This window comes from Aquila chrysaetos, chromosome 17 (genome assembly GCF_900496995.4).
Source record: "Aquila chrysaetos chrysaetos chromosome 17, bAquChr1.4, whole genome shotgun sequence".
Classification (NCBI taxonomy): Eukaryota; Metazoa; Chordata; class Aves; order Accipitriformes; family Accipitridae; genus Aquila; species Aquila chrysaetos.
In genome coordinates this window covers 22,071,233-22,099,095 of record NC_044020.1, presented here as the reverse complement: position 1 = coordinate 22,099,095, position 27,863 = coordinate 22,071,233, and the positions used below count along the sequence as shown (strand labels likewise).

The 27,863-nt window shown below is 42.0% G+C and overlaps 2 protein-coding genes across 7 annotated transcripts; one reads left to right on the top strand and one right to left on the bottom strand.

Annotated features, from left to right (window-relative positions):
- Positions 1-38: 38 nt before the first annotated feature.
- On the bottom strand, positions 39-4,396 carry SYCE3 (synaptonemal complex central element protein 3). 2 transcript variants are annotated; one of them, XM_030040563.1, is made up of 3 exons: positions 4,190-4,396; positions 1,909-2,017; positions 39-817 (listed from the first exon to the last, which is right to left on the bottom strand). In XM_030040563.1, exons 1-3 carry the CDS (start codon positions 4,247-4,249, stop codon positions 648-650), a joined length of 339 nt encoding a protein of 112 aa, XP_029896423.1. In that variant the 5' UTR covers positions 4,250-4,396; the 3' UTR covers positions 39-647. The 2 variants fall into 2 exon arrangements, with proteins under 2 accessions (XP_029896423.1, XP_029896424.1); XM_030040564.1 differs by lacking the exon at positions 4,190-4,396 and adding an exon at positions 3,580-3,644.
- STYK1 (serine/threonine/tyrosine kinase 1) lies at positions 3,217-22,979 on the top strand. 5 transcript variants are annotated; one of them, XM_030040506.2, is made up of 13 exons: positions 3,217-3,505; positions 5,346-5,478; positions 8,839-8,884; positions 9,022-9,379; positions 16,108-16,212; positions 17,108-17,251; positions 18,229-18,477; positions 18,789-18,970; positions 20,669-20,752; positions 21,007-21,215; positions 21,462-21,502; positions 21,783-21,879; positions 22,578-22,979. In XM_030040506.2, the coding sequence occupies exons 5-13, from the start codon at positions 16,146-16,148 to the stop codon at positions 22,780-22,782; spliced, it is 1,278 nt and encodes a 425-aa protein (XP_029896366.1). In that variant the 5' UTR covers positions 3,217-3,505; positions 5,346-5,478; positions 8,839-8,884; positions 9,022-9,379; positions 16,108-16,145; the 3' UTR covers positions 22,783-22,979. The 5 variants fall into 5 exon arrangements, with proteins under 5 accessions (XP_029896366.1, XP_029896367.1, XP_029896365.1 ...); XM_030040507.2 differs by lacking the exon at positions 5,346-5,478; XM_030040505.2 differs by having other exon boundaries at positions 5,346-8,884.
- The last annotated feature ends 4,884 nt before the right edge of the window (positions 22,980-27,863 follow it).

Below are 27,863 nucleotides of genomic sequence, written 5' to 3'. Positions count from 1 at the left end.
TTCTTAAATGAGACAGGCTACTTTCAGAGGGTTTGAGAAGAACAATCTGGGAAAAGTAGTCCCAAGAAATGGTTAAAAAGCCAAGGAAACAAAATGAAACAACTACAGATGAGCTATCTGAATAGTAAAATTCTGTAACTGAACATGTAGCTGGCAATCCCACGTCAAACTAACTCAAGTATCTGCAAATCTAGAATTTCACCTGTTTTTCATTTGGAACAAAAGTAATTCTTCAGTTTTCCTTGAAAGGCATCTGCTGGTGCAATACCACTGCGATGGTCCACTGCACCCCCCCCCCCCCCCCCCCCAATTGTTTAGGCGTCAAAGAATTCCACATATATTGACAACAAAGTGAGTATGATCTTCCAGGAAGGCATGTAAATTGCGTATGCATACACACTACACGGATTACTGATGAGCATAATAAAAAGAGACACATTGTTAGCTTTTACCTTCAACAATATAAATATATATCTCTGTGTAATCTCATTACAATACTTCTGTAGATGCATACACGTAAGTAGTTCTTAGCAAGATGAAAGCCAATCCATTTTCCATGGTGTCTGTGAAACCTCCACGGCTGGAAAACAAAAAGACTAGAGTGATTTTCCAAGGGATGGAGTTCTGCCTGCATGACTGAATTCAATTTATTCCTTTTTTTCCTCTTCACCTTTAGATTCCATTAGCACCTCTTGCCATTTCTTCTCCATCTCTTCTTTGCAACTCAGGAAGGCATCTTCCAAACGCCTCATGGAGTTGGCCAGGTCTGGGTTGGTACGTATAACTACCATGTCATATGCCATCCAGGTTGCCTGCACTACAAACCCAACAGATACGACTAAGCCAGGAATGTTGGCTAAATAAAAGCAATGGCTGATTCAATAAAGGAATAAAGGACATGAATTATTATCAGTTCAGATCTTATGTCAGAGAAAGCTTGCTGTAAAATTAAGTGGAAACTGCCCACAGTAATACTGAAATAAAAGACTGTTCAGTATTACTTCTTTATAAATGTCTCAAAATACTTCAGAATGGAAGTATACAGGTGTAAATTACAAAAGGGAGACAGACACTTTACCTAAAAATTATAACAAAACAGGTAATCAAAAAGAAAGGTTCAACAGACTGTTTTAAAATAAATGAACCAAAGAATCCTCTCTCCAGACCAGTTGCAGTCAGGAGGCTTGTGTTAGGCGAGGAACGGTAAGATCAAGGAGGCTGCAGCATAGAGATGAAAGGTTTTAAGAACAATCTAAATAATTAAATTGATTTTGAAATAACAAGTATCTAATAAAGCAGAGCAAATAGTTTTAGCACTTATTTCATACTTTCCCTTTTCTTTTACCATAAATTGACTGTAGTTTTCTCAATGGCACTCATAAATTGTGTTTAATTACAAATAGTTTAATGAACGGTTTCCATCTATCCTTGTTAGTTGCAGTTTCTGATAGAATTACTGTAGAACACAGAGAGGAATATGCGGTCCTCTCCATACATACAAGACTAAGATTAAATTTGCAGAGGAGTCTTTATTCTAGCTGAGGAATTAAACACATCATGCACTGACCAGAGAGGTACTATGTATCCCACCATTTTTCAGAATTAAATCTCATTTTACATACTATGTTTCAATAATTGTACATTAAATACCTTAGTATTATTTCTGTTTTCAACCACCACTTTGAACTCAGCATGCATCACCTATTAATTTTCAGTTCTGAGCCATCTGAAACTTCTAGATTATTTGCACGCTTTCTCCCAATAAAGAACATAAGGGCATTAGTTGATGGTGATAGTTTCCACTTACATTTCTCTCACACAGAATTTTACAGCAATAAATACAAATAGTAAATCTTCAATGTCTTCACTCTAGTAGACAAATCTGTATAATTCTTAATAGACCTGTACCTGTTAGTTTTTCCATTTCCTCCAGAAGTTTTTCTAAGTCCCTATTTGGGTCCTCCACCATCTTTACCATGTTATCATAGTTTCCTTCCCGAGGTTCTGATTCGGCCATCTACAAGGAAACCAGGAATTTCACACTTTATTATACTTTGAAGTGAGTTGATTTTCCCAGTTGAGAGCAAGTAACATTGCAATAAATTAAAAAAAAACCCCAAACCCAACAGTGTATATAAATACTCAATTTACATGTGAATTCATTAAAAAATCTGACCTTGAAGTTACCGGTCATCACCTGTATGCTGCATAGTATTTTCAATCCATTTTTAAATTAATTTAAGTAGAAAGAATTACACTCAAATATGCTGCGTTTGTGCCAAATAAAGATTTTGGTATTAGTAATAACAAAGATCACCGTCAAACACTTCATTAGAAAATTTTATTTATTGTCCTGTTACAGTTGTCTTCATGCTTCTCTCCCAAATACTCTGACGTAGGTCAATTCCTAATTTTCAAAGGTAGTTGCAAAATCTCCATTTGTATCCAGTATTTCACACTTGCATGCTACAGCAGGGTAACTACATACACTAAGTTCTGTCACCATATAAGCAACTAAGTGCTTGTGATTTACCAACCTCCGCTTAAGTTGTAGGTAGTAAAATCTCAGGAAGTAAAACCGCTTGGGGCAAAAATGTAGATCGAGAGGCTCAACTAATGCAATTAAAAGTTTCAGAACCTTGATATTAACCGAAAATGTGACACACAGCCTTGCCTTTAACTTCCTTTTCTGAAAACCGCCGGCGGATGGCACGAAACTAGGGAGGAGGAGATGGAAGAGCTTCACTGCAGTGACTCTACACGTCCCGCAGCAGGCACAGTTTTTGTCAGCTTTCTTTTTTTACATGTGATTTCTCAAACTCAATTTTCCCGTCTTTTATTGCCGATAAATGCGGGAGGCATGCGACGGTTTATAACGTCTCCACAGCACTTGAAAGCGATGCCGAGCCTTATCGAGACGCTGGCTGTTCACGGCCCCCCCCCCCGCAACCAGCTCCCTGAGGTAACCGTGCGCCGGCAGACCCTTCCCCCGGGGAACCTCGTACCACACGACGGGCACGCTGGAACCGCCCTGCCGCCGCCTCACTCTCCCCTTTTCCCGCCGTCGCCAACGGGGGCAGGGACAGGAGCGGGCGGCAACGGGACACCAAAAAAACCGCGCCGGTCTGTCCTCTCCGTCCTTTCCTGCACGCTCTGCCCCCGAGCTCACGGACTCGATTAATTCTGTGTTTCGCGAAAACAAGCGCTTGGGTGAGGAGCTAGGCGGCCGAGGGACAGGGCAGCGGAAAGGCAGGGGTTTGTCCCTCTCTGCCCCTCGCGCCGCGGCAGGGAGGCAGTCCGCGGCTCCGGGCCCGGACTGTGGCACGGCTCCGTGTGCCGCCACCCCTCTCCTAACAGCGCACCCGCAGCCGGCCCTGGGCCGCCGTACGGCGGGCCCCTCAGCCGGCCTGGCCACCCCCCTGGCCGGCCTCTGGGGCAGGCCGGGCCTGCTGGGCAGCGCCTGGTCCCCCGCCTGCCGCCTTCCCCGGAGGCTGGACGACAGGAGGTAACCCGCTCCCCCTGCTTACGGCCCCTCTGGCTGTGTCGTGTGTGTCCCCCCGGGATGTATAGCCCCCTTACGTTAGGCCGGTGCGGGGCCTCCCCTCACGGCCGGCTGCCGGCCATTGGAAGCCGTGGCAAGGCTGGTTGCACCAGATGGTCTGTCCTTTCGGGGATTGTCCTGAAAGTAACCCAAAAGTTATGTCTCGAGCCCAAAGTTTGAAAGTTGGGTGGTGCCTCGGCTTCTTTTCTGTGGGGGTTTGTCTTCCCGCCTGCGTGATGGAGAGAGACTTCAGACCAGGGCCTGTAGTGACAGGACGAGGGGCGACAGTATTAAACTAGAAGAGACTAGGTTGAGATTAGATGTAAGGAAGAAATTCTTCACTGTGAGGGTGGTGGGACACTGGCACAGGTTGCCCAGAGAAGCGGTGGATGCCCCATCCCTGGAGCTGTTCAAGGCCGGGTTGGATGGGGCTTTGAGCAATCCCCATGGCAGAGGGGTTGGAACTAGATGATCTTTAAAGTCCCTTCCAACCCAAGCTGTGCTGTGATTCTATGGTATTTGTCTTCATAAAAAAAAATTACCAGAGGAGGTGTTTGCAGGAATAGGCAAAGAAGGGTTAGAAATTTTCTGGAGAATGAGCAACAAGACTCAAAAGTTTGTTGAGAGTTTGCTGATACTAGGAATTACCTGGTATATAGCAGAGTGAGAATCAAGTACCTTCTCTGAATTGCTCACGCCCCAAATCATGTCGCATTCCAGATCAATATCAAAACCTTAAATGGTTTGGGCTGTCTCTTGTTCTCCTTTTTCATCCACACAAACAAAAACTTGGTCCTGTTTGTAAACAATGGAGTATATTAGTATTCTCATCATGCATGAAACTTACTCATCTCTTGCTATCACCACTCATTTCACTGTCAACTGAGTAGCTGGTTTGAGGTTGGCAATCCATCTTCAAAACAAACAAAATGAAGTATTTATTCACCCAAGTTATATGAATGCTGTGGAATTTGTCACAGAGCATTGTGTTGCTGAAGTTTTGCAGGGCTTCTAAAGCAGTTGAGCAAAATCCTTCAAGGCTTATAAAAGAAAAAGTTGTATTTGGCTAAGTAAATCTGTGAAGCATAGGCTGCTGGCGGCTGGGGAAAGTGTTAAGGGAAGTATCATTTTATGTTCTTACAGTCTTTCGTTTCCCTAGGCACTCTCGCTGCCAGCCGCCTGAGGCATAGTACTAGGCTGATGGACCCTTGATTTGAGGTGGCACAGTCATTTCTTAAGTAACCCCAGCACCTAAATTCTGTGCCTTTAAGCTGTCTCCCAGATGCTGCCTTCCTGCTGTACCTGTGTGTATATGTGGTTGGGAGGCTGATTTTTGGTCTAGTGGTGTTGCTTTTTAATACTGCTTCATTACTTTATGAAAACCTGGGCAGCACATGTCGTGTGTTTATGCATGTAATGCCAATAGCCTAGCAGCCACCTTGCTACTGCATAATAATAAGTGTACTAGAATCCATTTCCAGTGACACTGGCAGACAGCAGCGTGTTTTGTTTCAACATGTCTTTGTTTACTTGTGACTCTTCTCTACTATAATTAGGACACAGCAATGTGTTAAAGGGTGAATTACAGGCATAAATATTATATTATTGAGTGGAATTGTTCTTAAATGCATTTTTACGTAACAGTGTTATAGCTCTTGGTGATAGGTACTTTCCAGTTCTTCTAAGGTCTCTATGGGCATTCTTTCCAGGGGATAGCTGGCTCCTTTTTGTGTGACACCCTGCAATTTATTCCATCCAGAGACTGGCTGTTCAGGTCGCTGTAGCTCTGTTCACTACCTTCTAGGTTTTGCCAAGAGGAGCTGTTGGGTTCTTACTGGAAAATGGGAACAGTGTAAAAATGCAGTGGCAAAGAGCAGGAACGTAAAAGGAAAATTTATATATTTAACAAAAGAACGTAAGAAACTGAAAGAGAAAAGGTAAAAGTAACAGAGGAATATGCATACATACTGTGCACAGGATGTTGGTTGCCTAGGACAAAAGCACTTAGGAAGTAGAGCGGAACTGAATGCATATGATACGTGCTGCACCTAACTTACAGTCTAACAGTTCATCTGTCAGCCCTGCGGTTCTGGGGGAAGGTGTGGCCAAGCTACCAAGTTACGCTGCGGATACGTACTGATTTTGAGAGCCCAAAGAGCTCCTGCTCAGGGAAGTTATTTCTTTGAAGAAGAGGAAGATAATGGAATTTAGGCCAAATGTATGGTATCTAACTTCTGACATTTGACCAAGACATGTAAATCGGGAGCTAGATTACCCTTTGTACCTGTGACATCAGTGTAGGGAGAGAAGATTTTAGTCCTTGAATTGCTTTACAGAAGTTCTTATGACCTTGTATTGACTATACAGAGAACCTATGGCAGCTATGACCTTAACTTAGATTTTCAGCTGTGTTGAATGAATCCCAGCTTCTGGGCCTGGAAAATCTGGCAAAGAAGCCAAAGGGGAAAACTGTACTGTAGCCTACTTACAACATCTAACCAACCTTCAGGATCTTTCCTGAGCATCTGGTTTGAGAAGAGAGGGCTGACCAGACCAGTGACTGCATGAAACTGTGCAAATAAAATTTCCATTTGATTTAAGAACAGAGTTGGAAATGATCAGGTCTAATTTGGCAGGGGAGCGGGGGAAAAAGACTATTATTAGATGTGCCTAACCCTGAATAGAGGAAGTGCTGGCAAATTACTGGACCTTCAGCTGGCTGAAGAAGCTTGATGCATAATCCTTCAGTCATTTCATTTTTATAAGGAGAAGCTCTTTATTTATTTCTTTTCATGTAATGCTACCCCCTCCTAGCCTTTGTTCCTTTGGAAATTTTAAATAACAAAAACTGCAGGGATAAACTGAAAATCACACTAGAACTGTCATTTTCAAGAAAAATCTAAATATTAAATAGGCAAATGAATTGTTCTCAAGTCAGAAGACCTGCCATCTTGAGAGCCAAAGCGCATGTGGCAGAACAGAGACTTGGGATAATGATGGGAGTTTTTCTTTCACTTCTAGATCATCTGTTCTGATTCTTACCCTATTAGGGGATGAATGGCTGGCTTGCAGAAACAAAAGAACAGGTACTGAGCTTTTCAACCACTGTGGGCTTAGGCTGACCAAAAGATCAGTCACAGTCTATCACCTATAAGCCACAGTTTTAAATCTTACATTAGGATGTGAAAGTAAGTCAGAGACCTTACCGCCTCTAAATTACTGCAGAAAAAGTGAATGCCACAACATTTAAGAAGGGGATCCCTTCATCTGAAGCTTGCTTTTTCCAGTCCAGCAGCAGTTACTTGGAGCATGCTTACCTTCTGGAAGCTGAACTGCAAAATTAGCACCCTTGTTAACAGTCTCAGTGCATAGGATAAAGACTGGATGGCTTGTGGTTGAATTGCCGCTTAGTCCCAGAAACACATCTTGAGGCCACTGAGCAGCTGCTCTGTGGTTTGGATGGTTGCTATAGCTGTCTTGGAGATGAAGAGGACGTTTTTGTTAATAAGACTGCCAGTCTACTGCCTTTCAGTGTGCCTAATCATACTTGCTTAAGGAAAAAACAGAAGGACAGAGGCATTTAAACAGTGTTTTCTTTGTGGATGTGCACACAATACAAGACTTACAGCAGAAGTTTGTTTTTCACAGGACAAAACATGACAATAAATGACTGCTGTCCCTTAACTAAACAGTGGGAGGGGCTTGTGGATCAGTGAGGAAGATTACATAGTCTGAGGCCTGAACCGTTGAAATATCTTCTCCAACCAGTCCGACAGGGAGCACAGCAGAAAGATTGACTGGGGAAGCTAAAAGCAGCAGCGCTTGCTGCTTTTGCATATGCATACCTTGAATATTAACCCTTTGCCTTTCCCACTCTTTCCTCTGCAGTTGGGGGCTTTAGAAACTGTGAAAGAAGGAGCAAAAGGAGGAGTATTGCCAATTAGCATATTTTTAAACAGGAATCTGAATAGGTTCACCCAGCTTGGGGAAGGTGCCTGTGGAAAGTAACACATTTCAGTAAAGAACTCATTTAAATGAGGAACTGTCCTTTGCATTTTAGCCACTTTTTAATGGGGAATGGGGTATAGGACAGATCCTCTGCTCCTTCATGAAGAAAATACTGCTGAGAGTCAATGCAGCTTAGTACCAGAATAAGAGGAAAACTAAAACCAGAGTCTGAGCCTATGCTCTGCAGCTGTCGTGATCTTTCTAACTCAAGAAAATTTTCAGTCTGGAAGATGTCTCTCCTGGTTTCTCAGGGGCTGGAAGTCCACATCACAGAGCTATTTCACTTATTCTATTTTGCCCACTTCTGCCAGTCTCTGTGGAGAGATCAAGCAATGAAGAAAACCACTCCTGGTTTTCACCATTTTGCACACATGGACAGTAAATGCCAGGTGGAAGCATAATCCCAGAGAGAAGCTTGGGATGTACTGGCGTACAAATATATTGATATGCAGTCTCTCTTGTGGACAAATTAACTACTGTGTTTCAGTATCTAACGCTATTGCCTCTACCACAACTAAAATTTTCCCATAACAAAATAATACACACAGCACCAAAGTGTTAATAGGAGTAGGTAGGTTTTGCTCAAACAGTTGGCAGAGATCATATCATCTTCTACATCTTCCCAAAGCCACCTGCATTGTGTTGTTGACTGTGAAATGAACTTTGTCTCCCAATGATAGGTCTCATGTTGTTTCCTCTTGTAATACAACTGCCTCTCACGTGTATGAAGTAGGTAAGCAAATAATCTTGTACAGACTCATACAACCAGCAGTCAGGAATCTGAAACTCTTAACACAAGATTTTTCAGTGATAGGGGAGAGCAGGCCAACAGCTGGGACTTCCATACACTGGTTGGGTGGGAAGAAAGTCCCCAGAACTAAAATGCTGAGGAACTGAGGTGCAGTGAAGATTACACAATGCAGCTGCTGGGGACTGAGGGCACCAGCAGAGCGCAACGGTGACCCCAAGGGCATCATAGCAGGAAAAGGTCACAAGGCAAGTTCAAGAGTATTATCCGGTCTAGTTGGGGAGCTCAGGTTAGATTTTGAAGGGGTTTTGTAAGTGAGGGTCATTGCCAGGGCTGTGTGGGAGCTCTGGGCTGGACTGATGGGAGGAAAGGGCAGGAGAGAGCTGATGGCAGGGCTGGGAAATGCTGGCAGAATGCATGGACAGCCCGAGCAGGAGGGATATGAACAAGCAAGGCAGAATGTGAAAAAATCCTGTGTTGCTGCTGTCTGTTGTAGCATGCTTTGGTATTACCAATCTTTTCTTTCTTTCTTCATTTGCAGATTGTGTTCCTGATAGAATGCCTTTCAGTGTCTGGAGTCTTAGGGGGTTTGTACAGATTTTCCATTCCAAGAACCCATTTTTTTCTAAACGTGAACTTGTAATCTGAAGTGTATGATTTCTCTTTGTCACGTTAGCCTATCCCTCTTGATCTGTGTTTGCCTGCCTTTCAAATTACACTCCAGGTCCCCTCCCGTGGACTCTTTTCTTTGCCTGTCTCTGTCATCTGTGGGTGAGCAGCTGGTGCACGGAAGCCAGGCAGACCCGTTTTACAAGTGTGTGCCTACCTGTCAGCCTGTGTGTTGGACGTATGCTCATGCGATCTCCCTGGGGAGACAGCTGAGAAGACCTTGAGGAATAAAGAATTGAAGCTGGGCAGGTCCGGGGTAGGAAGATCAGTGAGGAGGAACTTAGTAATAAGAATTGCAACCACACAAGGCAACCATCAGTGTTATTCAGGAGCGGCCTTGGACAAACTGGGAACAGGCAGCAGGCGAGCTTCAGGAAGAGACTACTGCAGGGCAAGAAAGTGGTGTAATTCAGGTAAGTGAGAGAAAACACTGCTGGAAGATTAGCTAATGAATAGTTATTTTTTTAAAAAGATTTTTCATTAACATAAATGTGACCTGAACTAGGATATAGCTGTACTGTAAAGTCTATACATCTGTGTATGTATGTATATACATCTGTGCATGTACTTACTGCTTGTATTGAAGTTACTTATAGTAATAAATTTCTGTGATCATAATGGTATTGGGGTTAGAGAAAAAAAAAGATATGCCCTCTACATGCAGGTTGATTTAAACGAAATAACTTCTAGGCTCATTTTAAACAGGAAGAAAATAACAAAAGACAAGTTTCGTATAAAATTAGTCTCAGTTCACTGAAACAATGCAGGGCGATACTATGCATGTGTGTATAAATATGTTCAGTGTTTGGTTAAGTAATAAATGCCTAGGGCTGGATTCAGAACTAATTAGCATTTGACTTCCATCAGTGTTACTTGATTGTAAGGAAGCTAACTCTAATCCAAAGTGGTACAGATATCTAGATTTTTCTGTGTGTTTACCTGTTTGCATGTATCTCTGTGTGTGTGTGTGCATGAGCTACTGATTAAATTATGAACAAAATCTATGTTAAGTGCACTAAGAAACATCCAAAAGTTGAGAAATTGTGAAGCTAAAGTACTGTACACAGCTTCAGCTCAGTTTCCTTGTGGCTGTGCATTTATGAAAGCAGATTCAGGTTCCAATTTCTTAAGCCATTATGCAGCAATGTGGTATCATGCAGTATTTTTATCACACAGTGTTCTTTACAACAAGAGCTACATGTATGCTTGGTCCTTTGAAAAACTCCTTCATTCTGCTTATGTCCTGTAACAGCTTTTGCTGTCACAGTTTTTCAGAATATCTGTGTCAAGTCTGTGCTAGGACTTGATACAGGCTTAGTACTGGCATTTACCACCAAAATCAGAAGTCAGTCAGTAAGAAAGAGACAGAATGGCTGGCGTTTTCAAAAGTAGTGTGTGATTTTGACTGCACAAAAAGATGTCATAGGTAAGACTCTGCTGTTGAGAGTTTGGCCACTAGACACTTCATATTCCAAACAGCCTGCTCACTAAGGGCTTCAGGTTAATGTACTCCTCAGGGTTTTTTTATTATTTTAACTTTTATTTTGCAGATTACCTGTGAGGAAGAACTTTTCGTGGCCTTAATTCAGGGGGAGTGTGATCAAGATATATGTGAATTTTTCAGAAACTATAGTAGGCTGTGTCTGCATTAGAAAAAATTTTTGTCTTAATCACTGTTCAGTTTCTGTACCTTTCACACTTCTGTACTCAAACTTCCTCACGCTGCACAAGTAAATTAATTTTTGTGAGATGATCAGAGTTTAAGCAAAACTTAGCACCATAAGAACTTGCATATCTCCACTGATAAGGTGCCAGTTTGGACTAACCTTGTTAGCATAAAAGCACAGCAGTGCAGAGTCCTCCTGACTCATTTCTCAATGCAGTAGTGACTGCTGACTTTGCCTATTTTTTCTGCTCCCTTGAAAAGGAGCCAAGTTTGCCCTAAGTAATTCACCTGATCAACTAGCAGCATGGACCTCATTATTTGTTGTTTTCTCCATGGTCTAGCTCTTCAGAAGTGGTCGGCCTAGTTTTCTTTCACTCCTTTAATAAGCTTCAGTAGCAGCTAGCCTAGGTTTGATGTTCAGGTACTGCTTCTAATTTTGGGCCAAGAGAAAATCTTGAGTCATTGTATGTGATTTTTTGAAACACTTTGTTTTCTTACAGGGTGTTAACAACTACCAGGTGTTGGAAAAGTGAGTTAGAGTACCAAATCTTTATAGCCGAGACGTTATTACAGCCAATACAACAAGCCGCAGGATATTATTAGTAATCCTTGTTCAGGAGAGAAGTGAGGTGGCTCTGGTATGTTTTAACTTGGGCTGACCGGTCAGAATTTCCCATTCGACAGTTGGAGATGCTGCTTGGTAACCCACAGGTGCCTTATGGTGAGAGATGAGATGACTCGATGGGCCAGGGAAACCTTGCAAACATGTCATGTTCTGCCAGGCTGTTGGAAATAGTCACTAAGGTCTTCTGAAGGCAGAAGAGACAGGATATGTAATCTAACAAATACATAGGTCTTTGCAGAAATATGTTCTTATGGTATCAAGTTGTTAGGCTTGAAACCTGTGGGACTTGTTTTTTATTTGTTTTGGACGCTGCTTTTAGTAAAACGGCGGACATTACAGGGGAAGAAATCTGTTTCGCTGTTTGTTTTTCCATGGTTCTTTTCTTCTCCCTCTTCTCTCACATTCAGTGTCCACAACTGCTGGGCTGTCCTGAGCCCACACATCGTGGTTTCACTGCCATTTTGGTTCCTGCAATTCCCTGGTAGTTCCCCTCCCTTTCAGCCGCGCAGCCAGGGCAGTGTGCTTGTGCGTAACAGTTGCCTAAGCCTTGACTGGTGGCCATGTTCAAAGGTCATATAGAAGAGCAGGAAAATAATAAAAGCAGTGCAGAAATGGTGACTGGAAAAGCTTGAGAGTATGGTTCTGCCACTGTAAGAAATTACATAGAAGGTGTCACGGTTAAAGGATTTATTTTGTCTTTTATCAGTCAGGCGGTGTGCTGGACTGAAGTGAGTAATTACTCAGCTGTTCTTTACATGTCTGTAGTCATATTACAGTTGGTCCTCACAATTGGTGCATGAAAAACACCTGTAAGAATATTTTTATAATAAAGTGGTGTGCAGTTAATGCAGGCCAGGAAGTCTGGAGAAATAACTACATTAATTCCATATCAGCTCATAGCACAATTTAAAAGGTCTAATGAAGATCCAAATGCCTCTTAGCCTTTATTTTTATCATAATTAATTAATTTAATCAGCTGTTTCTTTAGACAGAATAGCTAATCAGTACTCAAGGATTTACACATTTGCACTGTGCATGATAGGAACTGATGTTAGTCCCCAAGTCAGACATATTCACTGGCAAAACTGTGTATTTACCATGAATATGTGCAACTTACTTTCCTGAACATGGCAGGAGCAAGCAGCAGGCAGTTTCTGTGTGTGCAGTTCTCAAGCCATCTGTTCCATATATTCCATGAGCACGTAAGACTTTCTGTTTCTCTTTCTTGTCAGTCTTCACCACAATGTTTGTCACTCTGGTTTCTTAACTCTTACGTCCTGGCACTTTAAATAGCATAAATGGAGCCTGATGAGAAATATAAGTCTATAAAATGCGAGAGAGGATTGATTATTTTAGGGCAGATCACCTTCCTGATCAGTTTACCACATTACCATGTGAATGCTTGTGCTAGCGCGAAGGGGACAGTATACACATGGGAATGAGTGACAGGGGGCTGGAAAAACCATAGTAGGGCTTATGCTGGCACACGGTACTTGTGGATCTGTGCTGACACAGGGAATGGTTTCACAATACAACTTTAGACGAATTAGCCATTCCCCCCAAGGTAGTAGGAGATCCATTTTCACTGTTCCTGCTTCTGGATGTGTGCCCCTGCCACTTTGTCGAGCCTGTGTTGGCACTTGTTGAATTGCTTGGTGAAATAATGCCACTCACTAAAATGTCAGGAAATTACCTTGGCAAAAGAACAGTGAATTTTTCCTGCTAGGTTAATGTTTGAATCAGTTTACTGTATGATCAATTGCACAGCTGGGAGCAAAACAAGGAGTGGGAAGAGACCAGAGAGAAGAGATACTCCCTTCTTTTGGCATTGGTGAGCACTTAATTCAGCTCAGCTGCATTTTCAAAACCATATTCACATTCAGTATTGGGGCTTTGTGAACTGGTTTAAGCAGCCCCCACAACAGCCATCTTTTAGCTGCTTATTCCTGTCCCTGTGTTGCCCTCTGCACTTTGTCTAAGTTGCCAGAGGAGCAGAACAGCTTGGCAAACAAACATGGCTGAAAACAACACACCACCTTTTTTGTCCCCCTTATCCTGGCTTGGTACTGGAAAACTGTCTTCATATAATAAAATAAGTAGTTGAGCACTGCCAATATGCTTTCTGCTATGTGGTGAGTATGTCCCTGTACATTGAAGATGTTAGTTCCACATAACCTCCACGTGTTCCCTACTGGTACACTGCAAAAATATTTATTAAACATATAACAGGACATCTGTGGATTTATGAGTTACCACTCTTGTTGTGAGGATGGAAATGTAGGAATTGCAGTGATGTTGCTGTTAGTCAAGTAAGCTGCAGAAAGAGCTAAGTATGAGAATTTATGTGGTCTTAGCCTGGAAATTAGCACTGATAGGCACTTCAGAATTATCTTACTAAGTACAACTTCTTTTCCTGCTTCCTGAGTTTTGCAAGAGGATAGATACACAGAGTGTAAATGGACTTGTCTAATCAAACTTTTCCAGTGGTAACACCTGCATGGCTCCATAAGCAACAGCAATGAATGGGAGTGCCAGTGCAAATAAAGCACCAATAGCTGCCAATGTTTTTGTTTCTGGATCCCATAGTTCTGCCCTGAGTATGGTTAGAAAACACAGGTGCCACCCACTGGCATCACTGATGGGAGGTGCATAAGGGAGTAGGTAGGAATCTTTTTTACGGACAGGGGACCAGTGTAGACATGGTTGCTGTGTCAAAGCTTTTTTCCATCGGTCTTGGCGACTGTATGAGCATGTTTCTGTGTAAGTACAAGTTGGTATGCGTGTGCTTATATGTGTCTGTGCATGCACGTCATTTAAATGTAAGTGTGCATTTCTAGTGAGCATCTGTACAAAGCAAAGCCATTAGCTAGTGTTAAGATGGAGCTTGGACTGTTTATGGCTCAGATTATGCAACATGATTGCTGGCTAATGGTCCTAAAGTCTGTTTTCCTGTAATGTTCATATGTGCCTTTTGTATCTGTGTGTGTCTTGAGAGTGAAAGAAGCTAGGACTGTTCCTCTTACAGTGATACATGTGTATTTGTGTGTAAGAGTGTGTATGTGTTACAGTCAGGGTAGGTTGACTTAGTGTGCTTGCTTTCAGAGTGTACCTGAAAAGCTTGGCGTTATTGCTGTATTATTGCTCCTTTGACTGGATTAATGTTGTAGCCACACCCTGAAACCAGGTGAATTTGCTAGCATATTAAGAACCAAAGGAAATAAAAAATGAAACAGACTTTTTGTGATACCTTAAAGTGCAGATATATTCCATTTTCCTCTTTCTGCTGCCTCTGTTATACAACTGATAAAGCATAATTTCACCCGTTAATTTTAAGCATGAGAACAAACTCTGTTTAATGTTTGATCCATCACCAACTTCCATAAAACCATATTAATATCAGTAAGAATGCCATATATTATTATTAACATTTGCCATTGAGGTTAATTGCCTTGAACTCATAGCTGAAAATAAAGTAGGTACTTACAGGATAAAAGTCCCAATGCCTGTAAAACGTTCTAGATGATACTGTTTGTGAAACTGTTAAGTCTTAAATTTTTGGCAATGTTTGTAAGAAATAGTGGCTAAATGTACATGCCTTGCCTTTCTGACAGTCGTCGCTATTCACCACATTGAGTTTTGCAATTTAGAAATAGTAGTCCAGGTCCTCTGCTGATGTAAATCAATGCAGCACCACAGAGCCTATTCCTATCTTATGACTTCAGTCCTCAGTAAATATAACACACCTAGTGTAGTAGTGGGGCATCTTCTAAAACACTTATGTGTTCTCTGGAGAATAAACAAAACCACATACACCAATTTTGCATACACAAGAACTGAAATGCAAATTTCTGCAGGGTTAATCTCCCCCTGTAATGCAGAACAGCTGAAATACTACATCAGGGATGTGTTTTGGGAGGCCTGCAGCTGATCTGCAGTCCTGGTGCAGCTCAAAGACACTGGCATACACTGGTGAGTCTAGCCCTGTCTGAGTGGGGCTGTACACGACACACGCTCTTACACAATCAAAAGATTTTGTAGGTGTATGATTGCACATCCTGAGAGATTAGTGATATCTGAAATTACAGCTGGAAGGGTGCACGCTTGCACAGGCTCTGGATTTTCAACTACAAATGCAGACGAGTTCTAGATGCTGTGCTTCAGATTAGTTATAGAACTGGCAGTGTTAAGGAGTCGGTACCAGAGAGCCCTAATGACAAGATTTTTTTTCTCCTTGTCTTTGTGGAGCAATAGTACAAGTTGTGGCAGGGGCTGTAGTCAAGAATGACAGACATTTTGTATGCATGCTGCTGATCTCTTCATTTGTTGGTACCAGAGAGCCCTAATGACAAGATTTTTTTTCTCCTTGTCTTTGTGGAGCAATAGTACAAGTTGTGGCAGGGGCTGTAGTCAAGAATGACAGACATTTTGTATGCATGCTGCTGATCTCTTCATTTGTTATGGACCAGAAGATAAAAGGCTGAGCCATTTTGGCATCTAAGTGTGTTAGTTAGAAGTGTATTAGCTGTATTAGCTATTCTTGAAAAACAATTAAGTTCATGGCTCTGAATTTTTGTGCATATGCCAGCCTTTAGGCCTAGGGGTACCTGATTGCTTGTGAAGCACTGTAGAACAAGCTTAATCTTAAATTCTCTCTGGTCATGCAGTCTACCATTCATAGGATTTGACAGTGGATGTCCTGTATCATTCTCTAAGCCTTGAAGTCCCAGTGCTGCTGCTTCATACAACCACTGATCATAAGGGGTAGAAAGTTCCATACTCAGGTCACTTGTTGCTTCATGAATCATCCTTTGTCCTAATAAATTTCATTAATATTCTTTGTGTCTGTGCAGAAGACGGAGGTTGGAAACCCACTTGCTTGTAATTGAACATGGCAGGGGATGTAAAAAGATTCACACGCATGCTACTGGAGTGCAACAGCAATGACAAGCTATGTGGTAAGATTCACAGATTCCTTTAAGTAACAAGCTTTCACATACTGACCAGGAAGTCCAGCTTTACTAAAAGTGGGCCAAGCCCTTTCCCCTCCTCCACCTGCATCTGCGAAGGATCTGACTGAGCTTTTCCTGCATGTGTCTCAGGGGAGAAACTTTTAAGGGGATACAGCCTTTGTGGTGGGATTCATCTCACATAATTCTAGGCATTTTAGAGTATTTCTACTTTGAATGAGACATAATATAGTCATTAAAGATTCCCTGCAGCTTCCCTAAGGACCAGTCTTATGAGATTTTGATTTCATGACTTTCTGTCATCTTTGGGAACTGAAATGTGGTCTTGGCCTATGCAAAAATAGCACCACCTCCAAATCTGGGAACATAAGAGTTAGTTACCTGCAACATCCTTGTTAATTGCAATGTCTTCCAGTCAAATTCCAAACCAGGTGACCCCGCCCGGTTTTCTTTAAAATGCTCCCTATAATTTTAATGGAAGGAGCTGAAGCTGTAATTGCACGTGTATTTGTGATGGCATAGCAATATCCAGCCCTTCCCATCTCCCTGGTAAGCCTCTGCTAGGGCCGGTTCTGTTTCACTGGTGGATGATGCTTACACATGGCTACAAGTCCTAGCCTCTGTATTAAGGCATCTAAATAAGTGACCTTAGGTGTGGGAGTCCCAGTGGTTTCATGCAGTTTAGATACTCAGCACCTTTGAAAAATAGAGTGGCAGCACTAACAGTGTTCAGTTGCTATTCCAAGGAGCAGAGGATAGATACACATGCTTTTGGGTTTGAAAGGTACTGAAATGGGTTATTACTACTTTGTTATATAGAACCAATGTGCATCTGGCAGTGCTGCTTATTCCTTGGTTTCCTGTTTTCTTTTTCTGCTGATAGTTGTGCGTGAATATCAGACTGAAGTGATTGTTGTCCCAGTTCTCCTTGTGGGTTTTTTTGTCATTGTGCTAACTGTGATCCTTTGGCTCCACTGTCGAGGCTTGCGAGCAAAGCAGGAGCAATCATCATCATCTGAATGCCAAGGTAAAAAAATGTTTTTCAACCAGAGGAGAGAGTGTTGGTTTCAGTGGTCAGAAGTCAATCCCATTTCCCCATTGCTTGAGGTGTTAGGCAATAGCATTTATGAAGAGCCTGAGTGGTATTCAGCAATCCAGTGAACATCAGAAAAACTGCAAACCCTGATTTACCCCACTTGCAGTAGGAGTAGTGGAATCTGTAGTATAGATAGATCTGACAAAACCTAAAGCAATGTACCATATAGGCTGTTTAACATACTGTGGTAACATCACTTGAGAGCTGCAAAGTGTGTTCATGTAGCAGCCTTCTAGAGGCTACTGCAAGGACAGTTTCCCTGGGGTAATTATGAATGGCAGTCGTTTTGATGCAGAACACACCTCGTTAATCCATTTTCTATACTGTCATTTAAGAAATTTAATTTCAAGCTGTTGTCTCCCACTTCCTATGGAGACAGCAGGAGACAACAGGGACTGGTGAGGGTGTAGGGAAAGGTTTGTTGGTACCGCAAACACATGTTGCTGTGTGGAAAGGAAAATCCAGTTCTGAACTGATTTTGGTTTTGTAGAGGAAAAAGCCTCTTCAGCCTATATTAAGGGAAATAATTGAGAACAAAGATAAGGCCTTTGTGGGAACACCCTGTGCATGTTGCTTACATAACAACTGGTAGCTGGTAATAAAAGAAAATGGTCATTGCTTCAGCACAGGGGAATCAAGTACAAATGCATCTTATCTAGAAAGTCTGCATAGTTAAATATAGTAGAGATCTCGAGATTCATTCTGCCTTTTCATCAAACAGAGTGGGAGATAAATTCCTTCTCTTCAAGGGCCAGAATAACTAAGAGACAATAATAGTTCCTTACTTTGTCCTGATTTCCAAAACAGTATGGAGCAAAAATTAAAGAGGATAAAAGGACAGGTATTGCCACCTACTACAAGAGTTCATCTGTCTGTTTTTATGCATCATGTGTATTTGCTTTTGTCAGTGAATGACAAGAATCAGCAGGAATCCAGCTCAACAGAGAACCGCTATATCCAGCTGAATGAGACATCTGTGGAGAGCCTGCTAAATTCTGCATCCTTGATGCTGAAAGAACTGGAGATACCACGAGAGAAACTCTCACCAGGCACCTTGCAGCTGATAAAACATGGCCGCTATGGGAGCATCTACAGAGCACAGTTGGAAACTGGGAACCCCAGGAAGACTAAGACTGTAGTCCTGAAAGTCTTACAAGGTAAGGCACATGGCCAGGATCTGCTTTGGTGCAGATCTCTGTATAAAAGACATGATGCTGGGCAGAACTTTGCAGTCATTACTGGGCAAGAACAAGCTGTGTTCAGTATCATGTTAGCTAGTCAGAGTGGTATTTTGGTAGGAGAGTCTTGGTAAGACTAAAGAAATTGCTGTTCATGTCGATTTTAAGCTACTCACCCTGTTCTATGCTGCCTCTGTTTGTTGTGGTTTTTTGGTGGTTTTTATTTTGTTTTGTTTTGGTTTTGTGGTTTGTTTTGTTTTGGGTTGGGTTGGGTTTTTTTGTTCTTTCAGACCTGGCTAGTACCCAGGAAGTAAGGGATTTCCTGAGGAGGATTAAATTCCATCAAAATCTTGGCCATCATGAGAACCTGGTTGAATTGGTTGGATGCTGTGTAGACCAGCTCCCACTTTATATGATCATGGAAGATGTGTCTCTTGGTGACTTGTTGACATTTCTATGGACATGTCGGAAGGTGAGTCAAAAGAGAAGATATTCTATCATCACTTTAAATTTCTTAGGTACATATCCATCCATAAGTCATAGTCCATAAGTCATAGGTGATTCTTTTCATCTCTCCATGCATCCCTCTATATCAGCCTAAACTATTTCCATCCCCCAGAGAAGTTCTACACAAGTCTAAACTGGAATAGAATTAGTGGATATCTCAATAGGTATGATATAGTTTGGAGAAGTTGACATACTTTTGTAGAGCTAAGTCCTACTTTGCAGACCACTTGAGTTCCTTGAAGGGTATAGCAGGCACTGGAATAAGAGTGAGAGTTGATACAGCTACCTGAATTTCTAAAAAGTTTTAAATAATGTCTCACTCCAAATGCTTTTAAGAAAGCAGAGCAGTGACAACACCAGGGAGAAGGTCATTGAATGATAACAATTGATTAAAAGACAGGAAACAGAGCATAAGAGTGAAAGGTTGGTACTTGCAACCGAGGGAGGTCACCCACCTAGGACCTGGTGCTGTTCACTGCATGTATCAATAACCTAGAAAATGGGATAACAGTGAGGTGATGTTGGTTGCCGATGATTCTAGCCAGTAAAGGCAAGGGCTGACCCTGAGGAATTGCAGAAGGATCTTCCAAGATTGAGAGACTGGCCAATAAAAAGAACAGATGAAATTCAGCATAGTTAAAAATGAAGTGATGCACATGTAGAAAAGCAGTCTTAGCTTCACATATGTAATGATGGCCTCATATCTGCCCATTGCTGGTGAGGAGTAAAATCATGGGTCTGATTGTATGAAAATATACAGTCCAATGAAAACGTTAACTGAAGAAAAGAAACCAAATATTAGGCATTATTAAGAAAGGCATAGAAACAAAACTCTGCCATGTCACTATATAAATCCATCATTCTCCTACATCTAGAACACTAAATACAGAGAGATTGCTTACTGCCTCATTCAGCAAAAGGCCAAGGTGGTAGCAAGCAAGGCTAGTAAGTGCCATGTTCAAAACAAACAAATGCAGGTGATTCTTCATGAAGTAGGGAGTTGACTGATAGAATTCCTTGCCACTGACTGCTGTGGGTACTGAAACTTTACATGGGTTCAAGACAAGACTGAATATATTCATGGAAGATAACCTTTCAAAGGTTACTGAACGTGTTGAAACTATAACCATCTCAGGAAGTTCTTAAATTGAAAATAGTTGGGGGCTGGCAGACGACACAGGAAAAGCATTGTGTGCTTACCTTATTCTCTCTCTCTCTCCTAGGCATCCAACTAGGGTCATTTACAGGCAGGATAGTAAGAGAGATGGACTGTTAGTCTCGTACCACATAACCATTCATATGTTACAAATGTGCTTTTCTACTCATCATTCTAATTTATAATATATCTTTCATTCATCTGTATGGATTGTCATTCACTGCTGTCATTCTGCCCATTTCTGTCTAACCTATTAATCTCTTCTCCACCCTTCAATTTTCCCACCAGTTGTCTCTAGTGTACTTGTCTTACCCAGCACACCATCTATCCATCAACATCACCCATCCATGTACCTTTATCTTTCAGTCAATTTATGACCAATTTTGAAATTAGCTGGGGGAGCATAAGATTAGATAGTACTCATTTTATTAGATTAGAAGGAAATATTCCCCAGTACCCTACCACTATGGCATTTGTTTGAACCAAGGTCTGCTCTTTTGTTTCTAGGATGTAATGACAATGGATGGTTTCCCCTGTGACCTCACTGAGAGGCAAGTATATGAAGTTGGACAGCAGGTTGCAGCAGCTCTGGTAAGTCTGCTCACATTTGCTGCATTTTTTCCTTCTTGCTTGATTGGAACACAAGTCTGCATGGTGGCTGGTCTTCTTGGCCTAAGCACTGAGGATGTGCTTTGTTAAAACTGAGCCAAATATGCTTGCATTATTTTGGTGAGCATACACCTCTATTCCACAGTGTGGAAGACAGGCATAAACTAAGTGAAAATTGATATAAGTGAATATTCCTTTTAAAATTATCATGGTCTCTTTCTTTTCCAACTCTCCAGGCTTACCTTGAACAGAAGAAGTTGTTCCATGGTGACATTGCTGCCAGGAATGTCCTACTTCATCACAACTTCACTGCTAAGCTCTGTGGTTTGGGTCTAGCCTATGAAGCTCACACATATGGTGCCAACTCAGTCACACAGATTGTGCCAGTCAAGTGGCAGGCACCAGAGCGGCTCCTGAAGAAACCCCCCAGCATCAAGGCAGACATGTATGATTTAATTTTTGGACTAGAAGTTCCTGTCTCTGTCAGGCCTATCTCTTTCACTCCTTTATGTATCATTTCATGTCCTGCAGTTCACAGTAAGGCCTATCTAGTCTCAGCGTAATGCTCCACTTTATAGCTCATACCTTCTCTTATAATTTCTGAAGGTCATGCCTAGTTTTTTGTATGTATTTAAGCTAGCTAGCTAGCTAGAATGGAGACTTAACATTGCTTTGTTTTCTTTTCTTGCAGATGGTCTTTTGGAATTCTACTGTATGAAATGATAACATTAGGTAAGAAGATTTAATAATAATAAACAAATATGTAAGGAAGCAGCAAATTAACAAGACCGAAAATCTCAAATTTTAGCATGTAAAGTTGGGCCATTTAAATAAACATCTTGTTTTTCCAACTTGCAAAGTCTTGACAATTCCTTTTAGACTTTCTGTCAGTGTGAATTGTGATAGGAAAAAAATGGATTTTGGTAGGGAAGGCAGGCATTCTTACACAGAAGCTGCTATCTGCAACCATTACCTTATAGTTTTTCTACTGTTGCTCCTTTTGCTCTTCCAGGTGCTCCACCATATCCTGAAGTGCCACCTTCTGACATCTTACCATACCTGCAGAGACAGAACATTATGAAGCAGCCCTCAAGCTGCCAGCAAGCCATGTAAGCCACTTGCTTTATGGAGAATTGAACTTGAGATCTGCAGAGCTAAATGGAAGTGAGACGTGCAAAACTAGATCTTACAGAAGATCTCTAAGTCTAGACTATACAAAACAGTAACCTGTTAGCTGAGGAGACTTGTTCTCATATATCTGCCACATCTCCTTACTGGATTCTGCTGTATGAAACTTTGATTGCCAAAACCGTTCTTTCCTGCTTTTGAAAATTGCCCTTGTTTCTGTTTCCTTGTCTGCCCTTGCATTTTTTTGCTCCACTGCTTCCCTGCAAGGTGCAGGACTATTCTGGAGTAATCTTTCTCCTCTAAGTTGTGGGATTCTCCCTGAAATGAACAAATCATCCACAGGGAAGATATAAGGCATTATTATTTCCTTTTGTGAAGACATAATGTCTTTTAATATTCAGAGGCTTTTTCTTGCATAATGCTCTTTCAAAAGGGAATACCAAACAATCTTCTTCCCTTTTCCCATACTCACGGTTGACATCCTGGCAAACAACTGCATGCCTTTGTCCCCACACATTATTATGTGGTTGCAAATTCCAGAGGATCATTGAAAGAACTTTATATGAAGCAGAAAAAGAGGAGGTCTCTAGATATTTTGAATATGAGATGACTTGACTGTAGTAAAACTTTGTGTTGGTGCTTCTCATTCCCAGTGCTGCCCTACTTCTCCATCTTACAGGTACGGCATCATGAAGTCCTGCTGGCAGTGGAATGCAACTAACCGGCCTTCTCCAGCAGACCTGATCTGCTCCCTACAAACAGCTGTAAAGACCAGCAATGACCATGCAGTACTGCAGGTGCCTGAGCTTGTGGTGCCTGAACTCTATGCTAATGTTGCTGGTGTTGATGTGCACAGCCTAGTGAGGGAATACACTATACTCTGAAGGACCCTTTCACATGTTGGTAAAGGAGAAGTCTCTGATTTTGCCCTTTCTAGACACTTTGCAAGCCCAGAGTGAGGTGCATATGTTGGGAGGGATCCCTTTGTTTTTCAAACACATCATATATATCAGATCTCTCCTCCATACCAGAAACAACAAACTATTATCATTATTATTATTAAATCAACCTGTTGATATCATTCTGCCAGTGGTCATTTGGGAACAAAGTGGGTTTAGGAAGCTGTAGAAAATGTAATGAGAAACTTGAGTTAAAGAAGTGTATTGGGTTTGTGTGGCAAGGTTTTGGTAGTGGAGGTGCTACAGGGGTGGCTTCTGTGAGAAGACGCCAGAAGCTTCCCCCATGTCCAATAGAGCCAGTTCCAGCTGTCCCCAAGATGGGCCTGCCGCTGGCCAAGGCTGAGCCCATCAGCGACATTGGTAGCACCTCTGTGGTAACATATCTAAGAAATGGTAAAAAATACTGCGCAACAGCAGCCGGAAGAGCAGAGTGAGAACATGTGAGAGAAACAGCCCTGCAGACCCCAGGTCAGTGAAGAAGGAGAGGAGGAGGTGCTCCAGGCGCCAGAGCAGAGATTCCCCTGCAGCCCGTGGTGATGAAGACCATGGTGAGGCAGGCTGTCCCCCTGCAGCCCAGGGAGGTCCACGGTGGAGCAGATCTCCACCTGCAGCCCGTGGAGGACCCCGCGCCGGAGCAGGGGGATGCCTGAAGGAGGTTGTAACCCTGTGGGAAGCCCGTGCTGGAGCAAGCTCCTGGCAGGACCTGTGGCCCCGTGGAGAGAGGAGCCCATGCTGGAGCAGGTTTGCTGGCAGGACTTGTGACCCCATGGGGGACCCACGGTGGAGCAGTCTGTGCCTGAAGGACTGCAGCTCATGGAAGGGACCCACGCTGGAGCAGTTTGTGAAGGGCTGCAGCCCGTGGGAAGGACTCATGTTGGAGAAATTCGTGGAGGACTGTCTCCCGTGGGAGAGACCCCACGCTGGAGCAGGGGAAGAGTGAGGAGTCCTTCTGAGGAGGAAGGAGCAGCAGAGACAATGTGTGATAAACTGACCCCAATCCCCATTCCCCCTCCCCCTGCACTGCTGGGGGGGAGGAGGTGGAGAAAATGGGGAGTAAAGTTAAGCCTGGGAAGAAGGGAGGGGTGGGGGGAAGGTGTTTTAAGATTTGGTTTTATTTCTCATTATCCTACTCTGATTTGATTGGTAATAAATTAAATTAATTTTTCCCCAGGTCGAGACTGGTTTGCCCGTGATGGTAATTAGTGAGTGATCTCTCCCTGTCCTTATCTCGACCCATGAACCTTTTGTTACATTTTCTCTCCCCTGTCCAGCTGAGGAGGGGGAAAGGTAGAGCGGTTTTGGTGGGCACCTGGTGTCCAGCCAGGGTCAACCCACCACAAGGAGGTTTCTGTAAATGTCTCCCCATCCTTTCTGTCCCGGGAAACTGCATCAGTTGGGTATTAAAACAGGAGATGTCCTGGGGAATATGCTATGGGGCACAGCCCTATAGGAAAAACCGTATGGAATAGGTAATACATATGGATAGTTTCCTGTCCATTCACTTAAGGACCTATTCAAGACAGTTGTGTTTGTGCCTTTTTAAGTGTTCAGTAAACATCTGGGATTTCTCCAGTGCTTTATACTCTAGCTTCCCGTGGGAGAATGGGTACTGTATTAAAAAAAACCAAAAAACCAAACCTGAAGATCTGTGGATGCAGAAGTTATTACATTAATGTAATACATCTTCGTGTAGAGTGTACCTTCCCTGTAGTAGCTCTGGGTTCAAGTGAGTACTCCAAGACAAAAGGCGTATTATCCCATGTTCGTCTCAGGAAAAAGTCCTTACAGACCTGAATTTCTTAGGGATGGTCCTTAACCAAGCATTTATTTGAGCAGAGCAGGTCATTTGTTTATGTGCTTCTCTTTGAGTTGCTAATTGCTGGGTTAAGTATTTTGGTTTTTGGGGGACACCTGTCCATGGTTATAACAGCTACTGTGAAAACAGTATGGAAATGTTAAGAGTACACGAAATAAAAAAGGTTGATCTACATTAAAAACAATACATGATGAAAATAAGCATGCATAGTGACATTGTTGTGTGATTATGGTGAGAACATACCATAGGCTGTATTTATCTCTGTGGTGACACCTTTGCTCTATGAATTCTGCAGTGAGGATCTGGATATTGGCCATGACCTTCTTAGCTACCCTGTGACAAGTGTGACAATATGTAGCATTTTGTGAATCCTGTGTTGATAACAGAGCTACTTCAAGGTCTCACATATAAACAACACAGATAACTTTGGTAATCGTATGGAGGACATGAACTTGTGCCCAGTGAGCTGCTGAATATGAACTCAAGATTCAGCTTAAAATAATGTGAGAAAGTTTATGTACGTAGTTTTCTTATAAGCCATTTATATGCCATGCATTGATCAGTGGATACGTTTTAATGTGAGTTCCAGGCTTGTTTCCACTAAAGATTTCAATGGCTAGGGTTGTTGCAGTGGTGATTTATGTGAGTGCACATGATTTGACTCTTCAGGTTATGAGTAGTCTGGCTGCGCCAGTGCTATTGCAGAAAAGTTAGTAGTGCCTATACTAAGGTTTACCCTAGCACAGCTGAGGGGTTGAAGTCCCAGTGGAAGTACACCTGTATGTCTTCAGTGTCTGCCTGGAAGAGGGGTATGACTCTTTAATCAAAAAAAGTGGGGGTTTTGCATGTTCAGTATTTATATTTTATAATATAAGCTGCACAAAGTTTCTCTGAAAATATTTGGTCATTGATTTTAATGAACATGCAAACTTTGTAAAAAGTCAGAGGCACTTGAAGTCACAAACATTTTTCCTTCATTTCAAAAGAAGCAGAATCAGTCTGTGAAATTTTCTCATCTGACTTCCACTGTTTGTGGTTTCTAAGTTGACAGTGCCTTAATTTTTTTTTTCTCTAATTATTTTGGCACTTTGAGCAACAAAGGTTCTTGTAAAAAAAAAAGAATAAATGCACATTAAAGGAGTAGTTTTACTGTTCTGTGTGAAGAGTGGATTCAATGTTCACTCCGTATACCTCCAATTAGCATGACCCTTGTATGTGTTTGAAGTCAAAGGGCATAGAAACCCACAAAAGGCTAATTGCAGTCAGTTGTATTTATTAGGTTTCAGCCTTTGGTGTAGTTGAATCCCTGATAATTTCAGAACAAGTTGCAGGCCTGCAGCATCCTGTAAGGCCAAAATTAGGTGTTAGCCATGTAGGATGCAAGGCTGAAAATTGGTGGTGTGAAAAAAGCTAAACGATGGCTCATTTAAAGGGGAATATTTACCCTGAAGGAAGTCTTCAACTGTCACTTCAGATATTAAACATACATAGCTGTAAAAAGGAGCCTAGGTTCTGGTTTCCATCAAAATTTATTGGTCTTCTTCCAAAGACAGTATTAAAAAGTTTTCTCTTTTAAATGCAAAGTGGGCATGGTTAATGGTTGGACTCGATGATCTTGAAGGTCTTTTCCAACCTAAATGATTCAAAATAACATCAATGGAATGATTGTTTTTCCTATATCACTTAGGCTTTGTAAGAAACTATGTTTCCATCCAGAAATAAAAGTAATGTCAGTTCATGCAGCACATATATCACCACTATGTACCAGAACATTGCAAACTCCCATGAAAGAGTGCTCAGTTAGCTTTCTGACTTTTTTTGCAGTGTTGGCTAATCACCACCTTAATGTCCATAACCACTCTTGGTGTAAATCTGGCTTGAAGAATTGAAACATCTTCTTTTCAAAATGCTAAAATAATAACATCCTCTTCTCTCTCCCCTCACTTGAAAAGAGGTTCAAAGCTACCTGGTAAATTTAGGTCAAATTCACAGTTACCAGTCAGCCGATACTATTTTTTTGGTGAATCAACTATTCATTAAAAAACCCATTTGCTTAGTTTGAACCTCCCACCCAAGAATGGGATATTCCTAAAGGTCTTGCCAGCTAAAGGTGGGTGTGTTTCAGGTATGTAATACAATCTCAGAACGGTGAACAGCATCGGTAGTGCTGCTGCACACCTGATGAATAATGCACAGTGGTTCATAGGGAGCTTTGTTAAACAGAGAGATAAATGTGACAAATGCATCACTGTTCTCAAAGCTCCCTATCTTGTTACATCACAGAAAGCAATGTTCTGGTTTACGCGAGTCCTCGTATTTTGTTTCTGTTATCAAAGCTCTGATCAAGGGAATCTGTGGGAATTCAGGATGCTGAGCACCTCACAGCCTCTAACAAAAGATCTGCTTTAGTTTCCCCTGAGAGCAAATCTGTGCCAAGACCCTGCTTATGAATTTGCCCACAGAAAGACATTTTCCTGCTATATGATAAGGTCTAAATTTAATTTCCTTTCAATAAAGTGGCTTGATTCTCAATGTGAGCATTCTTATTCTGGTTTGACTGCCTTTTCCCCAGGTTAGCTTATATAGGTTTGGAAGTGACCGAATGTAAATCAGATTAAGTCTTACAGTGGCATAAAAGGAATTACACATGTGGAGTTACCCTAGTTTAACTATACTTCCTGCTAATTAAAGTAGTCTATAGAAATCTTTTCCACATGGCAGTCTCCATTCATGCGTAGGTCTAAATTTTTAGGATCAGTGTAGACTCATGCATGAATTCCTCCTTGGTGAATCTACTGAGGGCCTGGTGAAAATTTTTCACAGTTGTTTTCTGGAGAAGCGTGGATTTTCAATGACAAACCTTGTTTAATTTGTTTATTTGGAATATCTTGTTCCCATGAAAAATGTTGACTTTTGATCATTATGTTGCAATTTTCTCCAAGATGGCAGGGCCATCTGCGTAATTCAGTTGGTCCCCGCTGACTCAGTGTGAAGCAGAGGAGCCACAAGTCCTGTAGAACTGGCAGGATGGACTTTGCACCGGGCCTTCACCTCTCTGATTTGCAATACTTCTGTCTGACAATTTGCCATCACCGAAAGCACGAGTTTACCGTTGCGTTGAAACAAGCTTTTTACTTTCTGCATGGTGATGCCCGAGGCTTGGGGTGGACGTCTGGAAGCTTTTCTAGAA